The sequence below is a fragment of the Hibiscus syriacus genome, unplaced genomic scaffold (genome assembly GCF_006381635.1).
Source record: "Hibiscus syriacus cultivar Baekdansim isolate YM2019G1 unplaced genomic scaffold, ASM638163v2 tig00110328_pilon, whole genome shotgun sequence".
NCBI classification, from domain to species: Eukaryota; Viridiplantae; Streptophyta; class Magnoliopsida; order Malvales; family Malvaceae; genus Hibiscus; species Hibiscus syriacus.
In genome coordinates, this window is record NW_024062685.1 from 3,324,561 (window position 1) to 3,351,644 (window position 27,084).

General features: G+C 36.0%; 2 protein-coding genes, 2 long non-coding RNA genes and 1 pseudogene across 4 annotated transcripts; 3 read left to right on the forward strand and 2 right to left on the reverse strand.

The window, feature by feature from the left end:
* The first annotated feature begins 603 nt into the window (after positions 1 to 603).
* LOC120118490 lies at positions 604 to 6,099 on the forward strand. Its single transcript, XR_005515753.1, has 3 exons — positions 604 to 615; positions 4,440 to 4,442; positions 5,693 to 6,099. It is a non-coding gene; the product is annotated as an uncharacterized LOC120118490 (long non-coding RNA).
* LOC120118488 (transcription repressor MYB6-like) lies at positions 4,975 to 6,158 on the reverse strand. The gene is made up of 3 exons (XM_039138517.1): positions 5,928 to 6,158; positions 5,721 to 5,850; positions 4,975 to 5,632 (listed from the first exon to the last, which is right to left on the reverse strand). The coding sequence occupies exons 1-3, from the start codon at positions 6,058 to 6,060 to the stop codon at positions 5,053 to 5,055; spliced, it is 843 nt and encodes a 280-aa protein (XP_038994448.1). The 5' UTR covers positions 6,061 to 6,158; the 3' UTR covers positions 4,975 to 5,052.
* An 833-nt stretch (positions 6,159 to 6,991) lies between these two features.
* On the forward strand, positions 6,992 to 12,937 carry LOC120118489 (transcription factor IIIA-like). The gene is made up of 3 exons (XM_039138518.1): positions 6,992 to 7,138; positions 7,272 to 7,394; positions 12,668 to 12,937. The coding sequence occupies exons 1-3, from the start codon at positions 7,019 to 7,021 to the stop codon at positions 12,791 to 12,793; spliced, it is 369 nt and encodes a 122-aa protein (XP_038994449.1). The 5' UTR covers positions 6,992 to 7,018; the 3' UTR covers positions 12,794 to 12,937.
* LOC120118870 lies at positions 12,794 to 14,357 on the forward strand (annotated as a pseudogene).
* A 158-nt stretch (positions 14,358 to 14,515) lies between these two features.
* On the reverse strand, positions 14,516 to 16,891 carry LOC120118698. The gene is made up of 4 exons (XR_005515773.1): positions 16,644 to 16,891; positions 15,109 to 15,199; positions 14,780 to 15,025; positions 14,516 to 14,675 (listed from the first exon to the last, which is right to left on the reverse strand). It is a non-coding gene; the product is annotated as an uncharacterized LOC120118698 (long non-coding RNA).
* Between the last annotated feature and the right edge of the window lie 10,193 nt (positions 16,892 to 27,084).

The window sequence follows — 27,084 nt, forward strand, 5'->3', positions numbered from 1 at the left end:
TTATTAAGGGATGGAGCTCTCATTTGGCTAAATTCTTGGATGCGATTAATTATTGGACTTATTCTGGAAACTATAAGCCAAAGAAGTTCAATGTTACAGTTATCAGAGACGAGACTGCGCCATAACAAACGCAGGAAGCCAGAGGGGATTGTAGTCCTCTCGTATGCATGTGCTTTGAGCGTTTGATGAGAGGAAGTACACAGTTTCTACCTCCCACCGATAGAGATAGAGGTGTAGTAGGCTTGTGGTTTCGGCATTTTATGGCTAGAGCGATATATGCGAGACGTTGCCTACCTGCATCCGCGTTATGAAAGTGTCCATAAATAATTTGTAAGTCAAATGCAAGTGTTGTTAAGTACCTAGAATTCAATAATAATTTGCTGTTTGTTGGTTTTAGATGTGTAGAAAGTGTTGTTTGAGCAAATATTTAGTTTCTGCAGGTTAATCCTAAAGTGAGCTGCGTGAAATTGATGTATGGGTGCATAAACAACTGTCTATGGTACACTTTTTTTTATTGTTTAATTGATTCTTAAAAGTCTGATTTGTTTAATTGATGAGGAAAATAAGAATTATTAGCATTTTTTGCTTGTTTAATTGATTTGTAAAAGTTGATTTGTTTAATATTGATGTGTAAATAATTCTTATTTGTGCTTGTTTAATTGATTTGTAAAAGTTGATTTGTTTAATTGATGTGTAAATAATTCTTATTTGTGCTTATTGATTGAAATGTAAAAGTTGATTTGTTGATTTCAATCTGCATCATATTGAAGGCAAAAGACTTGTTGAAGGTACACTTTCGCAACGCTAAACTCAAAATCGCAATGCGAAAGCCAAAATCGCAACGAGAAAGTCAATTCGAGTTACGATAGTCTAATACGCTTTGCGATTTTCCCGTTGCGATAATCAAATTCACGTTGCGATAGTCAAATTCGCGTTACGATGGTCAAATTCGGGTTGCAATAGTCAAATTCGCGTTGCGATAGTCATATTCGCGTTGCGATAGTCAAATTCGCGTTGCGATTTTTGAGTTGCTATAATCAAATTCGTGTTGCGATAGTCAAATTCGCGTTGCGATAGTCAAATTCGCGTTGCGATATTCAAATGAATGTGTAATAAGTGATAACAACTGAACAGATCATAGCAATGTTCAAACTCAAGTTACTAATACATGCCTAACTGAAAATGTTAAAAGTTTACACATAAAATACACATAATAGTCAAATTCGCGTTGCGATATTCAAATGAATGTGTAATAAGTGATAACAACTGAACAGATCATAGCAATGTTCAAACTCAAGTTACTAATACATGCCTAACTAAAAATGTTAAAAGTTTACACATAAAATACACATAATACAATGTTTGCATTTAAAAATCACCTAAGTTAATAGTCCCAAAAGGTGAAGCCGGTTGTGATTGGGATTTTGATTTTGATTGCGATTTTGATTGCCTTTTTCTTGACACCATATGAGCTTTAGATTTTGATGAGGATCCATATTTTGGTAGAGGAAAAGATGATTGTGATGGCACTTGTGATCCACATGTCAACCTTGTATGACCACTTTCCTTGCACCGACTACATGTCGATCTGTTCTTCTCTTCACCCTTAGAAGGTATACGATCGTGACTTTTTGGTCGGCCAGGTAGCCTTCTGTCCATGGCTGGTGGCAAAACTGTTTGTAAGTCATCTGGTATGTCCCACTCAGAAGGATGTGGAATAGGGTAGATAATCTCGGCATAAGTCTGTCGATATACTTCTATAGTGTAGCAATCCATAGCGTATGCGCTTGAATCATCTTGGTTTAGATGAAGAGCAACTTTTATAACATGGCCACTCGAATAACCATATGTTTGCCATTTCATACAACTACACGTCTTTGCATTTAGATCGACAAGCCCATTTAAGTTATTATCCAGTACTTCAAACAAAGTGTTTGAACATGGTTCAACTCTCCATGACGTTGACTTCACAACACATTTCGTTATCTTTTTTTTCAGTCCATGGTGTAACACGATGTTCCAATGTTCCTATAAATTTAAATAAATAATACTCAGTAAAATATATGATAAGTTACGAATTTAAAGAAATAATACCTGCATGGTTTCTTTTCTTGTAGTACCACTGTTGAATAGAGGCTCGAAAAAACTCCATTAACATAGTAATGGGTAATTTCCGGGAATAACAACATAGAGCGTTGATTGATTCTACACTATTAGACGTCATGAAACCATATCTTGCTCCAAGTTGATGTACTCTTGACCATCTTTCAAACCCGACATCTTCTAGTGTTTGAGCACACTGAGGCAAAACACGTCTTAAACAATTTATATGCTTATTAAAATCCACTTCCCGATAAGCTTTTACAGCCTTCCAGTATGTCCATTTGTGATTTTTTATACCAGCATACCTTGATTTTAGATTTCTATACAAATGAACACCACAAAGTCCATGAAAAGCATCTGGGAAACACCTTCTAACAGTGTTGTCAATTGAGTTTGCCCTATCGGATATGATTGTCAGATTGCTAATAGGACCTATGCAATCTCTAAGATACCCTATAAACTATGTTCATAAATCAGAGGTTTCAAATTTGCCAACCCCATAAGCTATTGGCAGTATCCCATTATTAGCATCCATGGCTACTGCTAATAGGTTTACTCCAAGGTATCGACCTTTTAAATGTGCTCCGTCAACTATAATAATTGGGCGCATACAAGTAATAAACAAACGAATCTACAAAATCATATACACAAGAAATATAATCATTTAAATGTGAAATGCATGTAACTAACAAAAATGAGTCAACAAAATTATATTGATTTACTAACCGCAGCACCAATGGCGATAAACAACAACTCAAAGCATCCATCTCTATATGTTTTGATATGAGTTACCGACCCAGGATTTTCCAGCTTTAAATTGTGACAATAAGCCGGCAATTGGGCAAACGATGCTTCTGGAGACCCCTTCAACAATTCCAAGGCATAACATTTGGCTCTCCAAGCTTGAGAATATGAGATACTAATCTTGAACCGAGCATTCATGTCAGTCATAATTTCATGTCCCCGATATACCCTGCCATTCAAAAACATTAACTCAGCCAGAAAACCACCCAACACCTTTTTGTTTGTCTGTATATGGTGAGGAAAAACTTGGGTTCTTGAACATGTATGTTTATCAATAAAAGTACTAACTTGAAACATTTCACAATCTTTTATCCTCTTTGCAATCTACGCCACGTACAGTTTTTGTCAATCATACACCTTGTTTCGAAACGATCTTTGCTTGATTTGTTAACTTTTAGTTGATAGCCATCTTCCACACATTTCGTATACAAAACTATCTTCAAGTCTTCCTTTGTATCAAAACAATCATTTTTCTTGATACGAATAATTTTTGTGTAACAATCAACTGCTATTTTTACCAACTCTTCTTCCGGTATCTGAAGTAATTCTGGCATATTCCAGTTATACTCCCGTGGCATTTTCTTCGGGGATTTTTTCTTTTTCTTCTTCTTCTTCAGGGTTATATAAATTACAAAATGGAGGTTCAACATGTTCATTCACAGTCGTAACTTCCTCCTCATTATCATCAATAACATCTTCCTCGGCATCGGCTGTTTCATCATCAAAATTCGGGTATTGACCAATATCAAAATAATTACACGCAGGGTCTGTTTCTTCTTCTGAAACATCATCAAAATCCGAGTATTGACCAAGATCAAAGTCCGGGTATTGACCAAGATCAAATTTCGAATACCGACTAGTACTCACAAGTTTTTCTGTTGGCTCATCATCGTTTAACTGGTTAATACGAAAATCGAAATTTGGTGCTGAAAGTTGATTGAGATTTGGATTAGGGAAAGTTTGTGGGTTTTGAGATTGTGTTTGGTATTGGAAATGTGGTGAAACAAAATTTGCTTGGTGATGAAATTGTGGTGAAACCATTAAATTTTAAGCACCATAAACTGGGGTTGAAAAACTTAGTTGATTACTACCTGCTACTGACCCAACTTCACTACTTCTAGGTTCAACAACATACAATGTAACATCATCTTGCGAAACACTAATGTAAGCAATGAATCGTTCAACATCTTCATTGTCGGTTAACAAATAAACTTTACCTTTTCTCTGATAAGATAGCCTAAATCCACTTAAGGGCTCTAAATTCAATTTATTTGCAACACGTAACATTAGAGTTTCATAAGTTAACTTTTTAATGACAGTTTTAGTTGAAGATTCATGGGTAAAAGCATATATTGTAAAACACCATGAACATTCTCCCATGACTCTCCAAAATACAAATCTATCCAAACATGATCAACATTAGATGATTTCATTATTGTAAATTAATTTGCTAAACAAACGAGCTGCGAAACTAAAATCTGTTGCCGGATGGGGAAAGATATCGTTAGATATTGGAACGGATGTCGCCGGAGAGAGTGATAGATGGAGATGAAATGAGTTGCGATTTAGAGATTTAGATTATGAGTTGCTGCTGCTGCGTAGTTATATACCCAAAACATTTGTATTGTGAAACTAAAACCTGTTGCGAATTTGAAATTCAGCATTGCGACAGTCAGAATCGCGTTGCGATAGTCAGAATCGAGTTGCGATTATGTATTATCGCGTTGCGATAGTCAAAATCGCGTTGTGAATCTGGAAACTGATTTGCGATACTGGAGATTGCGTTGCACTTTAGAGATCGCATTTCGATTTTGTTGGTCATTTTAACAAATCAAAAAAAAGTTGATCAAAACCGTATATTATAAAAAAATTTCGATCACTGAAATTATTTTCTCATAAATAAAATAGTAGTAAGCTTCAAAATTGGGTAAGTTTCCATTCTGGCGTTCTCTTCCAACAGACACGCCAATGACTGAACCGACAGAACAAATCAAAACAATTCAAAAGCGTTGATTTCTCTCTTTTTTTTTTTTACATAGAACAGTTATTGATGTTTTTTTTAACCTTTGAAGATGGACATAGCAAACGCATTATATTGTAATTTAGCTTTGGTTAGCAATTGGCAACACTAATTGGATCCAGAAGTTAACAATATCTATTGAATTCATTAGTATTTTGACAGTTGCTACAATTTTCACTTGCTTGGAACCCTAATTGGCAACACAAACAGATAGAAGAAGCATATTCAGGAAGCCGGAAATTCTTGTTGTGTGACAGTGGTTTTGAATCGGCCGAGTTAGCAGTCGAAATCCCAGTTGTTGAGTTGTTCTTCTTTCCAAATGAGCGAGTCCCGATTGATAGCTCCAAATTTAAGTCTTGCCCATTACGTGGAAACTTGTCCTTGCACTGCTGCAGTTGTTCTTCATCTGTGGTCATTCCACTGCTGCTGGAATCGCCTTCTTCCAGGGATTCCGCCTTGGCCTTGATCTGGAACTCGTTGGATTTGAAATCCAGAGATGAGTTTGCAATCGAAACCCTGGGCACGCTTCTGAAATCCAACTGGGTGGGTGTAATCGTATTGGTAGCCGTGGGTTGATGATCGAGTGGGCGGTGGGTTTGGGGATCGATTCCTCTACTTAAAAGCTTCCTCTTGATGTGGGTGTTCCAGTAGTTCTTGATCTCGTTATCTGTTCTTCCCGGTAATCTTGCCGCTATTAAAGACCACCTGCCATTAAAAAAAAGATTCAATCTGTATCAGAAATGAAAAAAAGACGCTTCAAACAAGAAAAGAAAAGAAAAGAAAAGGGAATCACTTGTTCCCAAGTAAACTGTGGAGTTTGATGATAAGTTCATCCTCTTGTTGGGTGAAATTCCCCCTCTTAAGATCAGGCCTCAAGTAGTTTATCCATCTTAATCTGCAACTCTTGCCACACCTAAGCAACCCTGCATACATATAAACCAAATAAGTAAAAACAAGAGATTAAAGAAGCGAAGGGAAAGTGGGAGCACGAGGCACCCACCGGCAGCTTTGGGAAGGGAACGCCAGCAGCCTTCACCGTGGAGACGGATGTAGTCAATGAGGCGCTGGTCTTCCTCTTTGGTCCAGGCTCCTTTATTGGTATGTGCCTTCTCGCAGCAGGGCGACCGTCCCATTCTAATTCTCAAACCCAGCACAGGACCTTTGGGATATGATGGCTAAGTTGTTCTGTTTTGGAGTTTGTACCAATAATGATCTGAAGAAAGGAGGTGAGAAGAGACGATTTATTATAGTGGGCGCTGCCGCTGGGCTGTCAGAGTCAATCCACTCTATGTTCAGCTGTTATAGCAACTGGTAATATCTTCAAAATATTTATATTTCTCTATATTATGTAATCCAATCAAAATAAAGTGGACAGATTTCACGGGTTGGACTGGTTGGTACCTGCTTCATTCATTCATTTATTTTTAATGTGATATTCAATAATAGGGCGATAAATAATGGTTTATATATTAGGATGGGAGTTTTAATTATAAGCTTTTTAGTTTAGGATGGATTTGAATAAGTTGGTCTGGAGGGGAAGATAAGGATGGATTTGGTAGGTGCCTCTACTTTTTGCGTCAGTTTCATTTTTTTAATGCTCGTCTTTTGTTTTCAGTAGAGGGAAAATCAGTTTGATTTAGTGAGATTGTCTAAGTGGTTCATAATAACACATTTCCATTTTTAAATTGATTTTGTGGTTTCATGATATTATTTAGTAAATTGTCAGAGTTTTATAACATGTCTATGTAACTTGTTTAATTCATTTTTATATTACAAAGAAATTAAATCAAACTAATAATCTAATTTGAATAATTAATATTTTCAACTTATATATTAAACCATTTTAGCTTTATGACATCAAAGCGTTCGATTGGACCTAAAATCAAACTCAATGTTTGAAAACAAAGGATTAAAGCCCAAACCACAAATCCAAAATAATGATTAGATGGGCCGAACCCGTCACACCGCTTTCCAAGACTAAGTCCAAGCTCAACCGCGAATACATAGGTCATCTCGTGTTATATATATATTTAGTGTTTCCACTTCGAGAGCGGCACGCCTGCTTGCTGTGCCCGCGAAAATCCATTAAAAATGGAAGGAGGAGGCGGGGGAGCCATCTTCAAAGACATAAGACGTTATTTCTGCGAATACTGTGGAGTATGCAGATCTAAGAAGACTCTCATCACCTCCCACATCCTCGCTCATCATCCGGTACTTTCTTTTATTCTGCAACGTTTTCCCATTTCCCCCGGACTCTGCCGATGGGTTCTGTTTTTCCCATATTCAAATTAAAATGTGTCAATACTAAAGCTTTCTTTTGTTTCGAACTTTGGGTTTTGTTCAGGACAAGTTAAACAACGAGGGAAAGGAAGAAGAGGGAGTTTCACCGTCGAATACATGTAAAGACGGGGCTTCTTTCAAGAAGCCTGCTCATTTGAAGCAACACTTGCAAAACCATTCCCTTGAGGTGCCTTTTTTTAAACTTGTAACTAGCTTCATACTGAAAGATCCTTTTTAGTTCATGTTGTTTGTAATTTAGTATAACTTGTCTTGCCAATATATGTTTGGTATAAATAAGCTCATTTGTTTAAGTTTATTCATATATTTGGGGAATCGTACTCTCGAACCAATGTTTGAATATATGTAGGGTATGGGTGTTGAACGTGAAAAGTCAGAAAAATGGGCAGGCATGCATAGGTTTTCAACAATTGGGCATCGAATTCGATGTCCCAATTTTTAATTAAAATGTTTTTAGGTTAATTACATTTTAGTCACTACACATTTTAGGGTATTTACAAGATTAATCTCTAAGTTTCAATTATAAATACTTTAACACATTTAACTTAAAAATCATCCAAAATTATTTTTCTTTCTCCCAATACTAGAGAGTTTTCTTGTGAGTAGTGAGTGTTTTATAAACAACTGTAATTTTTCTTTTTTAGTAAAAGATCTGCAGTAGTCCGGATACGTAAACACAATTGACTGAATTCCGTTATCAATTTTTCAGGTATTATTTTTCTGCTTTTATTTCGCATTCTCACTAATATGGTTATAGAGAAATTACTTGTTACTCGTTTATTTCCCAACAATTGGTATCAGAGTTTTTAGTTGTGAATTTTATCAATTTTTGTGAGGTTACTATTCATCACTATTCACGTGCATAGTAAACTTCGTGAATAGTAAAAAATTTATTGGCGATACGAATTTATCGCCGGAAATGTTCTAATACACGGTGGTTCGCAAGAATTGTCAGAAACGATCCAAACGAAGTTAGATTCGAGTGGGAGCGATGGCTGCAGACGAAGGGAATGTGAAAATTGAAAAGTTTAATGGTGCGGACTTTGACTTTTGGAAGATGCAGATTGAAAATTTTCTACACTAGAAAAATCTATATCAACCTTTTCTCAAGAAAATAACTAAAGGGCATGAAGAATGAAGACTGAGCTTTTCTCGACAGACAAGCCTTAGGAGTAATCCGACTGACGTTATCCCGTAATGTTGCTTTCAACATAGCAAAAGAAAAGACCACAGCGGGTCTTATTGCGGCTCTTTCCAGTATATACGAGAAGTCATCGACCTCAAACAAATATCATTTGATGAGGCGATTATTCAATTTGCGGATAGCGGAAGCGGCATCGGTGGCACAACACCTAAATGAACTCAACACAATCACAACCCAGTTGAGTTCCGTGGAAATTGAATTCGATGATGAAGTTCGAGCTTTAATTCTCTTATCATCTCTACCAGATAGTTGGAATGTTACTGTTACAGCAATCAGCAGCTCGTCGGGAAATAACAAATTGAAATTCGACGATGTTCGAGATCTGGTATTAAGTGAAGAAATTCGACGAAGAGAATCGGGTGAAGCATCAACCTCCTCAGCCTTGCACATGGAGTCTAGAGGGAGAATTTCAAAAATGAATTCAAATCGTGGCAGATCCAAATCCAGAAGAGAAAAATCAAGAACGAAAAAGAAAGATTATACCTGTTGGCAAGAAGGGTAACTTTAAAAGAGATTGTCGAGTACCGAAGAAAGATACAGGCGCACAGGAATCTGCCAACATGACAGAGGAGACAGGTTATGACATGATTCTAAGCGTTAACAGTCCGATTGAATTATGGATCTTGAATTCAGAAGCATCTTTCCACTCCACCCATGCCGAGAAATCATGGAGAATTATGTAAGTGGTGATTTTGGGAAGATTCATCTAGCTGATGATGAAATCTTAAAGATCGTCGGAAAAGGAGACATCCGACTAAAGCTGCCAAACCAGACCACATGGAAGCTGACAGGAGTGAGACATATTCATAGTCTCAAAAGGAATTTGATTTCTGTAGGACAGCTTGATGGAGAAGGATATAGTACAACTTTTTTAGGTTGTGAATGAAATATTACCAAAGGAGCACTCGTCATTGCTCGTGGTAAGAAGACTGATACTCTATATGTAACCTCAAACTTAGAGAATATCATTGCTGCAGCAGATGCTGATGGAAAATCAAATCTATGATACCAAAGGTTTGGTCATATGAGCAAGAAAGGGATGAAGACACTTTTGTCAAAATAGAAGTTGCCGGATCTAAAGAATGTAGATGTCGAACTATGCGAGGATTGCATCTTTGGCAAACAAAAGAAAGTCATCTTTGCAAAGATTGGTAAGACACCCAAGGCTGAAATGTTAGAGTTGGTTCATACTGATTTATGGGGACCATTTCCAGTTCCATCTCTTGAAGGCTCATTATATTATGTCACCTCCATCGATGATTCTACAAGAAAGGTGAGTTTATTTTCTGAAGAATAAATCAGAAGTCTTTGATACCTGCAGAAAATAGAAGTCCATGTTGGAAAATGAGACTGGTCTGAAAGTCAAGCGGTTGAGGTTTGACAATGAAGGAGAGTACATAAATAGGAGATTCAGAGATTTCTGCGCAAATAATGGGATCAAGATGGAGACAACAGTTCCCATGACACCGCAGCAGAGTGGCGTAGCAGAGCGCATAAACAGAACTCTGAATGAACGTGCAAGAAGCATGAGGATACATGCCGGATTACCCAAATTTCTATGGGCTGAAGCTATCAACACTGCAGCTTACCTGATCAACCGTGAGCCCTCAGTTCCTTTGGATGGCAGAATACCAGAGGAAGTTTGGAGCAAGAAAGAAATAAACCTTTCATACTTAAGAATGGTTGTATTTCTTATGTACACATAGACTCTGCTGAAAGAAGTAAACTTGATGCAAAGTCTAACAAATATGCTCTGCTGAAAGAAGTAAATTTGATGCTAAGTCCAACAAATGTGCTTTTGTTGGTTATGGCGGTGATGAGTTCGACTACCGGTTTTGGGACTATGAAAATCGAAAGATTATAGAAGCAGAGATGTCATTTTCAATGAGAATGTGATGTTCAAAGACATGTCAACTGTAGAATCAAGCAGCTCCAATACCAAAGCTGAAACAAATGAATATCTGAGTTCGAAGAGATTTCTGGAAATGATGTTCAGATCAGTCCTGAAGTAGTTCAAGAAGAACCAGACACACCGGAACTAAGACGCTCCTCCAGAATTTCTAAACCAACCCAGCGTTATTCACCTTTTTTGCACTACTTGTTGTTGACTCACAATGGTGAATCAGAGTGCTATGATGAAGCAATGCAGTTGGAGGATTCAGTCAAGTGGGAGTCTTCCATGAAAGATGAGATGGACTCGCTTATGTAAAATCCGACGTGGGAGTTAGCTGAATTACCACCAGACAAGAAAGCGCTCCATAACAAGTGGATCTACAGGATCAAAGAAGAGCACGATGGGAGCAAACACTACAAAGAAAGATTGGTTGTCAAAAGTTTTCAGCAAAAAGAAGATATTGACTACAATGAAATTTTCTTTCCAGTTGTAAAACTGTATACAATCAGACTGGTGTTGAAAATTGTAACTGCAGAAAATTTACATCTTGAGCAGTTAGATGTAAAGACAACTTTCCTTCATGGTGATTTGGAGGAAGAAATCTATATGAGGCAGCCAGAAGGCTTCATAGAGACAGGAAATAAAAACCTGGTATGCAGGTTGAAGAAGAGCTTGTATGGTTTAAAACAAACTCCTAGACAGTGGTACAAGAAGTTCGATAGCTTCATGAGTAGTAGCAGTGGTTTTACCAGATGCTAAACAAATCATTGTTGCTACATTAAGAGGTTCGACAACAGTTTCATTATTTTATTGTTGTATGTTGATGACATGCTCGTTGCAGGCTCAGACATGCAAGAGATTATAAACTTGAAGCAAAAATTGTCGAAGCAGTTTGCTATGAAAGATCTGGACGTTGCAAAGCAGATTCTTGGGATGAAGATCAAGAGAGACACAAAGTCGGGGACTTTGATGTTATCACAAACTGAGTACATCAATAAAGTACTCTCAAGGTTCAACATGCAAGATGTTAAACCAGTAAGTACACCTTTAGGTGTTCATTTTAGACTCTCCAAAGAACAATTACCAAAGACGGAGGAAGAACGTGCACGCATGGTGAAGGTACCGTATGCCTCAACAATTGGAAGTCTGATATATGCCATGGTTTGTATCAGACCAAATATTGCTCATGCAGTGGGAGCTGTTAGCAGGTACATAAATAATACAGGCAATGTACATTGGGAAGCTGTCAAATGGATCCTCAGATATCTGCGAGATACTACAAACAAAACATTTTGTTTCAAAGGTGAAGATACGATACTGACAAGCTATGTAGATGTTGACTTAGCTGGAAATGTTGACATAAAATAGAGCACTACAGGTTATGTCTATATTCTAGGAGGTACTGCAGTAAGTTGGGTTTCTCAACTACAGAAGATAGTTGCTCTCTCTACAACTGAAGCAGAATATGTCGCTGTTACGGAAGCCAGCAAGGAGATAGTTTGACTCTAAAGTTTCTTGGAAGAGTTAGGCAAGAAATAAGAAAATAATGTCTTGTATTGCGACAGTCAAAGTGCTATCCATCTAGCAAAGAATCCGTCTTTTCATTCCAGGACGAAGCACATACAATTGCGTTATTATTTTATCCGGCCTCTTCTGAAAGATGAGATTTTGAAACTTGAAAATATTAGTGGAGTTCAAAATCCGACAGACATGTTGACAAAGACAGTGACTACGAAAAAACTGAAGTTGTGTTCAGCTTCAGTTGGCATGCTAAAGTAACAAGACTAGAAAAGCTGCTGCATTGATCGAGGTGTGAAGAAAGATTAAAATCAGTCTTCAAGTGGGAGATTGTTGAACGTGAAAAGTCAGAAAAAGGGGGCAGGCATGTATGGGTTTTCAATAATTGGGGGCACCGTTCGGTTCCCCAATTTTTAATTAAAATGTTTTTGGGTTAATTATATTTTAGTCACTACACACTTTAGGGTATTTATAAGATTAGTCCATAAGCTTCAGCTATAAATACCCTAGCCCATTTAGCTTCAAAATCATCACAAATCATTTTTCTTTCTCTCAATACTAGAGAGCTTTCTTATAAGTAGTGAGTGTTTTATAAACACCTGTAAATTTTCTCTCTTAATAAAAGATCTGCAGCAGTCTGGAGACGTAAGCACAATTGGCTGAACTCTGTTATCAATTTTTTGGGTATTATTTTTCCGCTTTTATTTCGCATTCTCACTAATCTGGTTATAGAGAAATTACTCGTTTATTTGTCAACAATGAGTACTTCTAGTCGCTTTTGATTTATGACTGCTTTTTTTTTCCTCTTGTGTTCATGTCTATCAAGGATGAATACTTTTGCAGGAGTTCCTTTTTTATAAAGAAAAAAATAACCATCGGATGTCATAACGTGAAGCATTGGATCCCACAAAATGAACTCCAAAATGCAAGAGGCTGTTTTGTTATTACTTGAATGGACCAGTATCAGGTTGGGAGACCTCCTGAGAAACTCCATCAAGTGAGCCTCGGTCACGCCGTGTGGTGTACTGTGAGGTTTGAAGACGTGCTGCATGTATACATCTATGATGTATGCTTTGTGCTATTTGTTCTAATACCTTTCTCTTTTATAAATTTTAGAAGATGCCATTTGTTTGTTCAGTTGAGGATCGCCATGCTAGCTACAGGAGGAAATACCACTTGAATCGTCACGTTCTTCAGCACCAAGGGAAACTTTATAAGTGTCCGATTGAGAACTGCAATAAAGATTTTGCATTCCAAGGCAATATGACAAGGCATCTAAAAGAATTTCATGATGAAGAGTTATTATCCTCTGAAGCTGGAAGTGAGAAGCAATATGTCTGTCAAGAAGCAGGATGTGGAAAGGTGTTCAAATTTGCATCAAGTTGAAAAAGCATGATGATTCATATGGCAAGTTGCTTTTCTTTTTTCAGTGTTCAAAATCATATCAAAGCATCTGATTTGATAAGTCTACATGTTATCTGATTAATAACATAACTGTCACAGTTAAATTGGACTCGGTGGAAGCCGTCTGTTCTGACCCAGGTTGCATGAAGTATTTCGCTAATGAGCAATGCCTTAGGGATCATGTCCAATCATGCCATGCATATATTAACTGCCAGATTTGTGGAGCAAAGCATCTGAAGAAGAACATCAACAGGCACCTCCGAACACATGAATCAGAAGGGGTTGCGTCAGAGAGAATTAAGTGATTTTGAGGGTTGTCTTCACACATTTTCAACTGTAAGATGCTGTGAACCTTAAAATGCATTAGAAGTTGAATGTTATTGTTAAAGACTAAGCAAGTGTTCTCTGCTAAATTTTTTTACTGATCATAAACATTTTTATTTTTCACCGATGTGTTGAAATATTCTTTTACAGAAATCAAATATCCGCCAGCATGTCAAGGCCGTGCACGAAGAGCTCAAGCCTTATGCATGTAGCTTTGGTTGTGGCATGAAATTTTCGTACAAGCATGTTAGAGATAAACATGAGAAATCAGGGTGCCACGTGTATACTCCGGTAAGCTACTTGTTATTCAATGACTCAATGCTCTTGTGAGCTTCTGTCTTGTGGTATTGGTCTTTTTCATTTTTGGCAAAGTTCATAGTTTTTCTATAACTACTTGTGCAGGGAGATTTCTTGGAGTTAGACCAGCAATTTAGATCAAGGCCGAGAGGTGGGCGAAAGAGAACGTGCCCCACAGTGGAAATGCTTATTCGGAAAAGAGTAATTCCGCCGCAAATGGATATGATGGATCTCGGGCAAACTCCTGGTTGTTCGTAACGGATTTATTGACAAACCTTTGAGTGGTTAAGTACCATAGTTCAACAACGTGCTGTGGAAGCTGTAGCAGTATTCATTTTTTCCAGGGTCTTCTCTCTCTTCCTATACTTAAGTAGGTGTATGTATCTTTTTTTTTAGCAAAGAGTATATATTCAATTTTTGTTCGTACGGTTTTATGGACTAACCTTTGATTAGTAAGTACACAATGAATATATTATTAACTTTTGTTTAAGTATTTAGTTTGTTACAACTTTGTTACCATGTTTTTACCTTTTTATGTATATGCACAATATATACACAAAAATGTTACAAGTGTTGTAACAAATATCTTCACTAACATCTTAAATATTTATTTAACATTATAGTATCAAATTTTTTAAGAAGATGCACAGTAATAATATAGGTAGGGGTAGTTTTTGTAGATTGTGATGAGATACAATATGTTTCATTAAAAACCAAGTCTCTACCTTTCTCCTCTATTCTCGGGTGTGAGCCCTCCTTGCCCATAAATAGGACAACTTTTCAGCCCGAATTCTTGGCAATCAGAGCATCTGAAACAAATCCAATTTTTTTTATTTAAATAATTAAGATATAATTATATATCTCCCATAAAAAAAATATTCAAAATCATAAATAATATAAGTAAACAGCTTACTTCCATCTCTCGAAGATGTTGCCATTCTTTTTGTTTTTCCCTGTAAACTCAATCATGCATGGTATAAATTAACTAAGCATCATTTATTCAGTCTTTGCAAAAGGAAAACCCAAATGCAGCAAGATTAAGCATGCTAGTGTAAGGAAATGCACAAGGTACGTGGAGGTCAAGAACGTACAACACCACCTTACATCCAGGATACTCTATGGCCCCTTTGCCTCCACCTTTCTGACATCTGTTCAATATCTGCATGCAAATGTAATATAATCTTATGTTCTGTAAATAAGCTTATAAAGAATGATGCAGGAAGAAGAAGAGAGTTTAATTACCGAGTTTAAGGGACCTGATTTTGCAGCGAAGACTGAAAACTCTGGGTCTAATTTGATGCTTATTTGCAGTAGTTAGCATCCCAGGACTGTACTGAGGAACAAGTGGTAAAGCTGAGATATTTGCTATTTTCAGACTGGAAAGAAATGAAATTATGGTGAAACCTATCCTCACCCTATATGCCTTGTGTACAAACAAATAAATGAACACCACAAGACTTTCTTTTTGATTGAGGCTGAGGGAGATATGGATAAAGGATTACTTTTTTCCTGGAAATTTTTTTTGGGTGGACGACCATAATACTTGGGCTGATTTGAGCTACAAGAATAGGTGAAAAAAGACAAGATTACTAGGGCTTGTTTAGTTTTGAAAACGATTTTCAATCTCCATGCCAGCTGTTTGAATTTCTTGATTTTTGTTTGGTGGGGTCATCCCCCTTACGTACTAGGTTTTCTTTGGTCTTATATTAAGGTTGGGGTCATCCCACGGCATTTTCTTTTGTGAGATATTGATGATAAATCATCCAATGCAAGGAATAAAAATTGTGTTGTACAAACTGATTAATGGTTAATAAATTGACCCATTGGAGGCAAAAATATTTGTAAGAGAACTATAACTTCTGTGGTATAGAGCTAAACGAATTATTAGCCCTTATTTAGCTCTCCTGATAAGATTTTGCAGTATTTAGCTGTTTTTGACTATGATAAATCTGTGTTAGAAATGATATATTTGTCGATTTGATCTTTATGTATGAACCCAAAAAGTTTAGATATGAAGACATCACTTCATAATTCAAAACCTTGGCTGTTGAATTATGCTTGGCTGATGTAAATACTGTTAATTTGTTTGTTCCTACCTATAGTAAGCTAAGTTCTTATGTATTATCTTTCTAAAACTAACTGCTGCTGCAAGGATGAAAAATGTGTTTGGAAAATAGAATGTTACAAAACGAGACGTTAGCATTGACTTGAAAATGTAGATGCTTGATTTGTCCGGGCACATATCACTTACAAATGAAAACAGTTATGGGTTAAAAACAAAAAAAAACTTGGAGGCCATTATTTATTTATTTTTCTCTCTTCAGGGGTGATAAAAACTGAAGGGAGCAGTTTTTTTTTACGTGGGGGGAAAATAAATTGTAAAGGGTTCAGTTTTTAGGAATTAACCACAAGAGATTAAAGAGGAGATTACACAGAGAACAAGGGGGAAAAACAGTGTTCTTCGGGAGATTTGAAATACAAAAAAGCAGAGGCCTTCTATTTTCGTTTTTACACAGAGAACAATACAAAACTTTTCTCCTCATTTTCCTTTATTTTTCAAAAATCAAGCATCAAGCATTTTTAATTCAAAAATGATCAAGCAGTAACCAATCAAATAGATTATAAGCAAAAACAACACAAACACAGAGAACATTGACCAGAAATAATCCAGAAAAAAGTAAAGTATTTAAGAGTATGTGTGGAGCATGTGTATGAGATTCTTGTCGAAACAAATGAAAAAGATCAGAGAATCAAAGAAATCAAATAAAATTTCTTACATTTTCATCGGATAAGCGCTACCATCTTCCAATGAAGCCATCATTTCCTCGCGTCATCGTAGGTAACTCCGTTTTCTTGTTGAATTAATACACATGAAGTAATACATAGTTTTTTTTATTCCAACAAGCAATCCCATACGAAAATTAGAAATAAATTAAGGAGATTTCAAGATAAAAAAATAAGCTTTTGATTATTTTACAATAGCCATTGTTGTATTTTGAAGCAAAACATAAAAAGATAGTGAAGAAGAGAGCGGCGGCTGGGTTAGGGAAAAGTAGAAAGGAAATCAAATAAATGCTAGGTTTAGTTTTCACATAAAACAATATATACATTTATATATTTCTGATGAAACTGTAGCGTTTTGGAAAAGTTAGGGCAACCCATGTTTTAGGGGATGGGTTATTTTCGTAGAGACTCCTCCTTTGTTTTTGATGAATGTGTTTTGGTCCCCCTGGGTTATTATTTTTAGTTTCTGATTTTGTCATCTATGTTTCTACGCATTTAATTCTAGTCCCTAAATTTAATTGTTTTGAATTTCCGTTTGTTTATACGTTTAATATATTTCTTTTTGATAATTACACTTTAGTCCAACTTGCAATTATGGGTTTATTCCGATTTTAGTACATGAAATATAATTATTTGTGTTCTATGGCTTGATTTTTGTTTAATTCATGATTTTAGCCTTAAATTTATCTGCTCATTCATTTCAGTCATTATGTTGTTTTTTATACATTTTCATTATAATACGCATGTAAATATATTAGTATACAATGGTAGTGTTCGATTAAATAGGTTTCATTTATGTTTTAATAAATTATAATTATATTTAATTAATTAATTTGTCACATATGTATATATATTAATTAATAGATATAAATTTCATTTCTATTTATTTTGTTTTTTTTAAACAAGTTAATATCATGGAAATTTTTATTATTATTAGAATATATATTTTTCATTGAACCTTACACTTTTTTTAACCTTGTTAATGTTGTTTCTTTACATTTGCTCTGACATGCTTGTATCATTTTATTAATTAGTAATGCAATTTGTATGATACCTTCATGTGCATAACTCGACTTATAAATACATAATTAGATTAAGGGTAATACACTTTTAATTTAAAATTGTTTTAAGTGGATTGTCATAACGTATTTGAGGTCCGCTTTTTAATGATTTTAAAATAAAAGTGTATCCCATTAGTGACGCCTAAAAATTGATCCATCACTTTAAAATTTGGGAATGGAAGAAAAAAAATGTTCGGCTATTTAAATTTATCGAGAAAAGGTTGTTATAGCTTTTAAGATCTGGTCTCGATATTTGTAAATAATCGAACATTTTTTATCTTTCTAAAATGACTTGGTAATTTTAATTTAATTTATTTGGGTGCTTTTGAATATTATTAAATTCACATCTTTGTTTTATGGGATCAAAAATCAAATTAAGTTCGAATTTGTAAAGTTCATTGCAAAGACGCTAATTAATCGACTAGGTACCGATTTAGGGCGTTGTGGGGGTGCTAATCCTTCCTCACTCGTAACCGACTCCCGAACTCGATTTTGGTAACACAGACTTTAACTTGTTGTTTTAATTAAAATTAATTTTTATTTACAATAACAAAAATGGTTTTGGGTGCCCAATCACACCCTAATCAAAGATTGATGGTGACTCTTCGAACCATATTTGTCTATTGTAAACAAAATCCCAAAATTTTTGAAACGAGAGGTTTTTTAAATTGCATTTATTTTTTTAAAAAATCAATTGAAAGAGATAAATTAAAAATTGATGTGGTTTCCAAAATCTCACCTTTTGAGAAAAAAATCGTTTCGATAGCTTGGCGACTCCACTGGGGACTTTTTTTTAGAGAGTCAGGCCGATAGTCGATTAATTAAGTGTATTTGCAATTTAAGGTTATAAATGCGTTCTAATTTGGTTTATGATCCCTTGTTTGGTTTTAAATGAATTTTTGTTTGCATTTTGATGTTTAATTTAATTTACTAATAAATAGTTGTACTGATTTGTTTGCTAATGATTTCAAATTAATTGTGTGAATTTAGGAAATTTTGAGTGTCTTTATTGTGTGTGTTTTTTGCTTTTCATCACACACTACACAGCTGCATTTTCATGACATGAGCTAAAACTCCGCTCCGTCCAAATTAAGTAGGAGTGAGAGACTATGCCCTCGTATGGTTTTCACCTCTGCATGGGATAGTAGATCACTCCTGGAGCTCATGCCTTATGGTCCTCGTGATGGTATTTACCTCCGTAAGGACATAAGGATGTGTGTTCCCTCGAAATTGAACTCGATCCACTAAAGCTTGTGATGGGCCATGATTGAGGGTTCGACAGCCCAAGAGGGCACCGACAAGGACAATTCGAGAACCTATTACTTTAGAACTGAACCCGGCATATAGTGAACATAGAGCCTGAACTTAGATTGAGCCAACCCTGAACCTTAAGAATCCTGTGAGGAGGGTACACAAGGAAAAGCTTTTTTTGAGTAATTTATTTTCGTTTTTCGAATAAATGCATGCGAACTACATATCATGCGGTTAGAATTTCTTTTTGTGAATAACAAAGTATGGGGTAAATATCATGTTGGGTATGATCTACTAAAGCATGATTGGGTAGCCAGCATATGAGGGTAGGTTTTATTTAATGATTATGATACTTATTATTTTGTTGTTGATATTATGTGCACTAACCCATTTTTGTTCTATGTCTATTTTATTTTGATTTGATTGCATTTGCATCTTCATGTCATCACAAGGTGTTAATTCGCAAGTGATTGACTAATAAGAAGGCTGGTCATAATGAGACAAGATATTCTTAACCATGTAGTCAAAATCAGGTTCAAATATGTTCAAATGATTCATGAAGAAGGACATTCGATGAATGAAGAAATCTGAAGCTGATTGAAGACTTCCTTTAAAGGAGTGAAGGCCAAGATATTCTCTTAGAAGATAGATACAGTTATACCAAGGACAAGAAGACCCTTCATAAAGACATGAAGATCACTTCATATTGAAAGTAAAAATAGAGACCACAAGATTCAATTTAAGGACATCTAGTGTCATCAAAGGTGATAAAATACGACAAAAACTTTGGGTGCAATGTTAGATTCCATGAAGAGTACGACTCAAGGAAATGAAGGAATAAAGAATCATATTTATATATTTTGGCCACATGGTGTACTGAATTCTTTTTGTCTAAATGAAGGTTGTTCTATGGTGGTCACTTTTGGAATTAACACCTTGTACATTTGCATCCGTATTTGCATTCTTATTAGCTTCAATTTATTTATTTTGATATTATTGCTTTTTTTCCTTTTGTTATCTTATTTTTACTAACTTGTTTATATGTTGTTGTTTTTTCTTTGTCCGCATTACATGATAATGACATATTCAAAAGGTGTTGATTTGTGAGTGGTCATCATAGTAAAAGGTTTTCATGACAGACAAGGGGTTTCGTGATCAAACAGACTATAACACAGTCAAGAAATGGCATCTTGAGAAAGCTTCGAAAATAGTGGAGAGTTGCGCGCATAAAGATCATATGTCTGACGAAGAGCACAAGGAGATAAGAGAGATAAAAGAGCAAATGTCCAAGATGATGGATAGAATAGATGTTTTGCCCAAATGAAGAGAAACTTCTATAAAAGAAAATAAAGAACTCAATGAAAATAATCTTGAGGTATCAGATACGCAAGGAACTACTTTAGAACCTGTTGATTCTAGTTAGTATGAGAAATCATGCACAATCATTGTTCGTATCAACAAGTTATTTGGAAATGCCAAGGAAATAGTGGCAACTATAGAAGTTCAGAAGGATGAAAAGAAGACATGCAGTCAGAACTCGTTAGTGCTTGATATTCTACTCCCAACAACAGGGGAAATAAAACCGGAAACTCTAGTTCAACCCAAGTTGAGAGGTGGCTCTCGTTGTGATTACATCCCAATATCATATAAGGGACTACTTTAGAACCTGTTGATTCTAGTCAGTATGAGAAATCACGCACAATCATTGTTCGTATCAACAAGTTGTTTGGAAATGCCAAGGAAATAGTGGAAACTATAGAAGTTCAGAAGGATGAAAAGAATACATACAGTCAGAACTCGTTGGTGTTTGATATTCTACTCCCAACAACAAGGGAAATAAAACCGGAAACTCTAGTTCAACCCAAGTTGAGAGGTGGCTCTCGTTGTGATTACATCCCAATATCATATAAGGAGTTGTATGATGAACTGTTAGAAGACCGAGAAGTGGCACCACATTATGTGAAACCTTTGCGACCTCCATATCCAAGTTAGTATGACTGCAACGTTCGTTGTGAATATCATGCTGGAATTCAAGGACATTATATTGAGAATTGTTCTACCTTCAAACATCGAGTCCAACTTCTTCTAGATCATGGAGTATTGGAGTTTGAATTGAAAGGACAACCCAGTTTGAAAACGGATTATCCTGTTGAGTTTGAACCAAAAGTGACCAAAGGTAAGGGTATCAGTGAGGACATCCAGGAAGAAAATTGTTTGTCAAAATACAAAACTCTGATTCGCCATTTAAGGAGTGAAAATGAGAAATTGAGTAGAGAGATGGAAGCCATGCAGGATAGTTTTCAAAGGATCAGTCAAGCTTTTAAATTTACTGGTATGGGAAATGTCCCAGAGGAGTGGATAATAGGGGTCACTAAACTTAAAAATGACGTTGAACAATTGAGAAAGAATTGCAAGGTGCACGAAGGTCGAGCCGAGAAATTTTCTCATGATTTACAAATTACAGAAAAAGACGCAATATAGTTGTTAATAATTTGGGAAGATATCAGGCCGAAAATTAGATGTTGAATATGTCTATTGCCAATATGGAAATCTCATATCAGCGCAACAAGCGAGAGACTGACGCTGAGCTAGAAGCCGTTAGAGCCAAGAATAAGAAGTTGATGAAGATTGTGGATGATTGTAGTGATCTTATACAAGAGCTTCATAACCACAATGACTTTCTTACAAGGAAGATTCAACAGCAGTGTCTATAGCTTTGAGAATCAGCACTCAAGATAGAGAAAAGAGACAAAGTCATGAAAGAAGCTATGACCCAAGCAAGCAATGTGGCTCAGAAATAGGTTGATTTAGCTGGCTTTGTAATAGAATTGAAGCAGATTGACAACTCGACCCCCGAGCATGAGTGGAAATTAAATTGGCTTTTGAAGGAGATAGAAAAGTTCGGAGTGAAAGCTGTCCATTATATGTAAAGTTTGTTTGATGTACCGAGACCATTGTGTTCAATGAAAGTTGTTTTAAGGTGGTCACTCTGAAATGACACCTTTTGTATTTGCATTTGGCATTTGCATTGCATGTATTTATTTAAGCATTTTACATGCATTAATTATAAAAACACAGAAATAACTTATGGAAGGTTATGTGACAGTAATAACAAGATCATTCATTCATTCTACTTCCTCATCGTCATGAAAAAACAAATGGAAACAATGGAGCAATCTCATAAGGGGTCACAAGATCAGTTGCAAGAGCAGTTAGTCGGGTCACAACAAGATACGAGGAATCAAGCATCGGGTTCTTTGCAAGGCGTATCGAATCAAATGATCCAGGTACTGGTACCACAAGCTGCTGGTAAAGAGAAAATGGAGGATAAAGGAAATCAATCTCATCAGACTGGTACATCAAGAGTGATAATTTGCCCTGGAGTATCTAACTCAGTCCTAGGGATGAGCCTCGTCAATTTTGAGCAATTTGAAGACAAATTCAGGTGGTTGAATGAAGCCATTAAAGATATGAAGGTTGTTAATACCTCTCTCAAGGAGTTAGAAGCTAGAGAACTCAGTTTGGTCTCTGATTTGGTCATCCCACATGAATTTAGGGTGTCTAATTTTGAAAAATATGATGGCACTAGTTGTCCCCTAATTCATCTAAAGATATTTTGTATAAAGATGGAATGGTACTTAAATAATGACAATCTGTTGATTCATTACTTCCATGATAGTCTTGTTGGGACAACTATAGTATGGTATAACCATTTGAATAAAGAACAGATCAAGATATGGGTCAACCTAGCTGATGCTTTTCTGGGACAATATTAATATGTTAAAGGCTTAGCCCCAAAATGTTATGACCTTCAAAGGATAAGAATTAAAGCTACTGAGAGTTTTAAAGAATATGCCCTAAGATGGAGATGAGTGGAAGCACAAGTTCAACCTTCTTTGTTAGAAGAAGAAATATCATATATGTTTCACGATTCTCTTCCAGCTCATTTCTTTGAGTTAATCTGGGAAAGTCGACGAATAACTTCAATGATCTTATGATAGCTGGAGAGTTAATTGAGGATACAATCAACAAAGGAAACTTGAAAGACACTTCCAAACGTCCAACTGATCAAAAGGAAAAGGCTGATGAAGTGAATGAATGTCACATCCATAGCTCCCACAACCGTAAACGAAAAGGGGCAGCAGGTCACTCGAGATGTCCAAAAAAAGTCCCAAGATCGAAAAATACTTTGAAAGTGTTCCAAACTCCTATCTCGGATCTGTATCCCCATTTGGTTAAGGGTCAATACATCACACCGAGGCTAGTGAAAGTGTAACCAGACCCTTCTGCTCACAGCTATGATCAAGGTGGTGTCTGTGATTTTCACTTGGGGGTATTGAGGCATTCTACAGGGAATTGCAGGCCGCTGTTAAAGGAGATAGAGATGCTTGTGGAAAATGGGACATTGACACAAGAATTAGTAACACAGTGGATGACGAGCTTGAGTAGGGCATCAAAGCACATAATGTAGCATCCGTTTGGGTCAGGTGTTGCTACGTTAGATGAGTAATGGGGCATCTTAATTAGGAAGAGATCATTTCATTCATCATGTAGCTTTATTTAATTTGCAACATCTTGTTTGAACATGTTTTTTTTTTACTTTCTCATCAATTTTTTGTAATGATGTTTAAATAAATTCATGTTACTTTGAGAATGGTGAGCATTGAATTAAATTTTCGATTTTAAATTCTTTGAATATCAACTGAATTAAAAAACTCTGTAAATGGTCAGAGTTATTGTTCTTTGACAAAGTTACATGATTGAAACCTGATAAAACAAGGACCCTGGACTTTACCCCAGAATATACAATCGAACACCATACCCTTTCTTGCAGGATATAATCTTCTCCTCTTATAAGGGAATGAACAAGAGGCTTGGTATTCAGGTATGCATAGGAACAGACAACATGGGGCATCTTTTGTGTATGATGCTACAAAACTGACTAGATTACACTTCTATTGATGACGTTCAATGATGATTATGATCCTTACAGATGGAATAGTCGAGTATGTGAATCTAGTTTTGGTCAGTTTCTTGGAAATTGAACTCTAACGATGAGATTTTCTGACTTTCAGCAACACCTAGACTATGACAGGTTCTTCTTGACAAGCTTAAGAAATTGGATCCGTATACCCAGATTATAATATTATATGTATACAATAAAGCTTGAGCTGTCCCTCTAGAGCAATTGGTTAAACTCCCCGGCTTTATGGATAGAATTCAACTAGCCTGATAAAAGTGATTATATTATATGTATACAATAAAGCTGAGCTATTCCGCTAAGGCAATTGGTTATAGAGGAAACTCGAAAGCCCTGGCTTTATGAATAGATTATATTCAAACCATGACCTTGATCGGGTACTTGGTAATTCGGTGTATGATCCAATGTGATTGTCAAGTCAAAGACTTTGTGATGATATGAACCCTTCAGCTATCCCGATAAAGGCAAATTACAATAAAGCTGATTTTAGCTAGCCAGACAATGGCAAATTAAATTAATTTTATGAATAAGGAGTTTCGGTAAAAATGGACTAAGAGAGTTAAGGAACACCTGTTATAGTCAATATCACACGAGCACTCAAGAATTTCAGTTTTAGACCGATATTTTTGCACTACCTTTGTTAGAGGAGTCTACGAAGCTTGAACAAATGGAAGATTTCAGAGAACTGAAATAGAAGTGTTTTAGAAAGTCTAGTAATTGATTATGCTAGTGGCGTCATTTTGTCTGCATTCGTTTAAAATACCAAGCTAGAAGGAGGGGCATGTTGTGATGTTCACAAGGACCGAGAAAGAAATGTAAGTTTGTTGGCCGAAACCTTAAAAAATAGAAAGTCAACCTAAAGCCAACCCATCAATTTCGGCACTTGTCAAAGAGTTATAACTCTGAAAACATTAAAAAGAGTTATTGATTCTTTTTTATATTATTTGAATTCATGTTTATGATTTGATTCGATTGTAAGCTTGAATTAAGGGGCAATGTTTTATAAATTCTTTCATTCTTTGATCCCTATAATAAGAGAAAGGGGAAAAACATTTTCAAACAGGACATTTTCAAGTGTGAAAGGTTCTTGAAGCTTGTGAGACTCATTATGCCTCTATTGGAGAAAAGGAATAAGAGATTCCAGAACATGAAGCATTTCACAATCTTGAAGTAAATGGTCCAAGAGAACAGAATGAATGAAGAATGAAACTTATAACATTTCCTTGTGACGTTGTCAATAACCCATCAAGAAGAAGATGATCTCATTATTCAGAAGGGGCACATATTACAACTTTTATGAAATGCAAGACATTTTGTTAGGAGAATTGATAACTTCTTAAGTGTTTGTGACAATGTGAAGAGACACCCTCAAACTACTTGACAACACTACTGTGTAGTGAAACGAGAATGAGAACATTTAAGTTATGATATGTTGGGCATAAAGAGATCCAAGAGTACCCACTTTGGGGCATTACCAGAAACTCAGATCATGTTGGGATGACAAGATTTAGACGAAGAAGATATTGAGAATGAGTCTCACAACTTGGAGTGTCAGGGGCAAACCTTGAATATTGAGTAAAGCTTACCTTGTAAAGCAAACCAACCGAGCATCAATCAATGACAGAGTCATGAAAGAACAACTCAGAAAGCGTAATTGAGCCAATGACATAAATGGGGCAACACAGTGGTATATCTGATCATAACAAGAAGTTGAGAGAGAAAGCAATTTCTCTTAAATGAAGATAGAAAATGAAGACAACAAGAAGATAGAAAAAGATCAGAAGGCTCCTCAAAAATACAATTTGGAAATTATGAAATGTTGCACGGGTATCTAAAGCAAACCCTGGAAAGGAATGATCAAGTGGAAGAAGACTGAGTTTGTTACTTTGAAGTCAAATGAAGATTGAATCAATATTTATGCATTCATAAGAACATCATTTGCATAAAAGAAAATGCATTACACTGATACATTTCATTGCATTCGTGTTTCATGCATAAAAACATGTTTTTTACATATCTTCCAGTGAAAAGAGAATATGCAGGATGTTAAAATCATGACAATTAAAAGGTAGAAGTTAAACATCAAATACAAGGAATCATGTTTAGAGAGGCAGAACCTGAGAAACGTAGGGGTCAATCCACTGAGGAAGCATTGCTTTGAAGCGGGGCACGTGGCCCGACCATTAAGTCGTTTTATGAAGTGAAATGAGAAGGATTTCTCATTAAAATATAAAGTTTGAGATTTTGAAAAATAAGAAAGGTTTCTTATCCAGTAAACAATTTAAGTCCTTCAGGACCATCAGTAAGTCTTTCGAGCATGATGATTAAAAATCATTCGGGTCATCTATAAGCCTTTAAAGCAAGATAATAAGTCCTTCGGGCCATCCATAAGATCTTCGGGTAGGATGTTTTTACATGAGTTTGAAAAATAAGAAAGTGATGTATTAAGAGAATGAAACCTTTGAAAACTAAAAAGGATTTTTTTTCAAAATTTTGCACTTAGTAAGTCCTTCAGGCCATCAATAAGTCTTTCGAGCATGATGCTTAAATCCTTAGGGCCATCAGTAAGTCTTTCAAGCATAATGATTAAATCCTTAGGGTAATTTGTAAGCCTTCATGGAAGAGTAGTGAAGCGAACCCATTAGTAAGTGCCATTAGTAAGTCTTTCGAGCATGATGATGAAGTCATTCGGGCCATCAGTAAGTCTTTCGAGCATGATGATTAAATCCTTCAGGAAATTTGTAAGCCTTCATGGAAGAGTAGTGAAGCAAACCCATCAGTAAGTCTTTCGAGCATTATGATGAAGTCCTTCGGGCCATCAGTAAGTCTTTCGAGCATGATGATTAAATCCTTCGGGAAATTTGTAAGCCTTCACGAAAGAGTAGTGAAGCAAACCCATCAGTAAGTCTTTCGAGTATGATGATGAAGTCCTTTGGGCCATTAGTAAGTCTTTCGAGCATGATGATTAAATCATTCGAGTAATTTGTAAGCCTTCACCGAAGAGTAGTGAAGCAAATCCATCAGTAAGTCTTTCGAGCATGATGATTAAATCCTTCGGGTAATTTGTAAGCCTTCACTGAAGAGTAGTGAAGCAAATCCATCAGTAAGTCTTTCGAGTATGATGATGAAATCCTTCGGGTC

Excerpts from the sequence above, each read along its gene's own strand:
- LOC120118488 (XM_039138517.1), bottom strand. The coding sequence starts at position 6,060 with ATGGGACGGTCGCCCTGCTGCGAGAAGGCACATACCAATAAAGGAGCC. Across the intron at positions 5,851-5,927 it reads TTCCCTTCCCAAAGCTGCCG|GGTTGCTTAGGTGTGGCAAG; the intron begins GTGGGTGCCTCG and ends ATATGTATGCAG. Across the intron at positions 5,633-5,720 it reads CACAGTTTACTTGGGAACAA|GTGGTCTTTAATAGCGGCAA; the intron begins GTGATTCCCTTT and ends TTTTAATGGCAG.
- LOC120118489 (XM_039138518.1), top strand. The coding sequence starts at position 7,019 with ATGGAAGGAGGAGGCGGGGGAGCCATCTTCAAAGACATAAGACGTTAT. Across the intron at positions 7,139-7,271 it reads ACATCCTCGCTCATCATCCG|GACAAGTTAAACAACGAGGG; the intron begins GTACTTTCTTTT and ends GGTTTTGTTCAG. Across the intron at positions 7,395-12,667 it reads TGCAAAACCATTCCCTTGAG|GATGAATACTTTTGCAGGAG; the intron begins GTGCCTTTTTTT and ends ATGTCTATCAAG.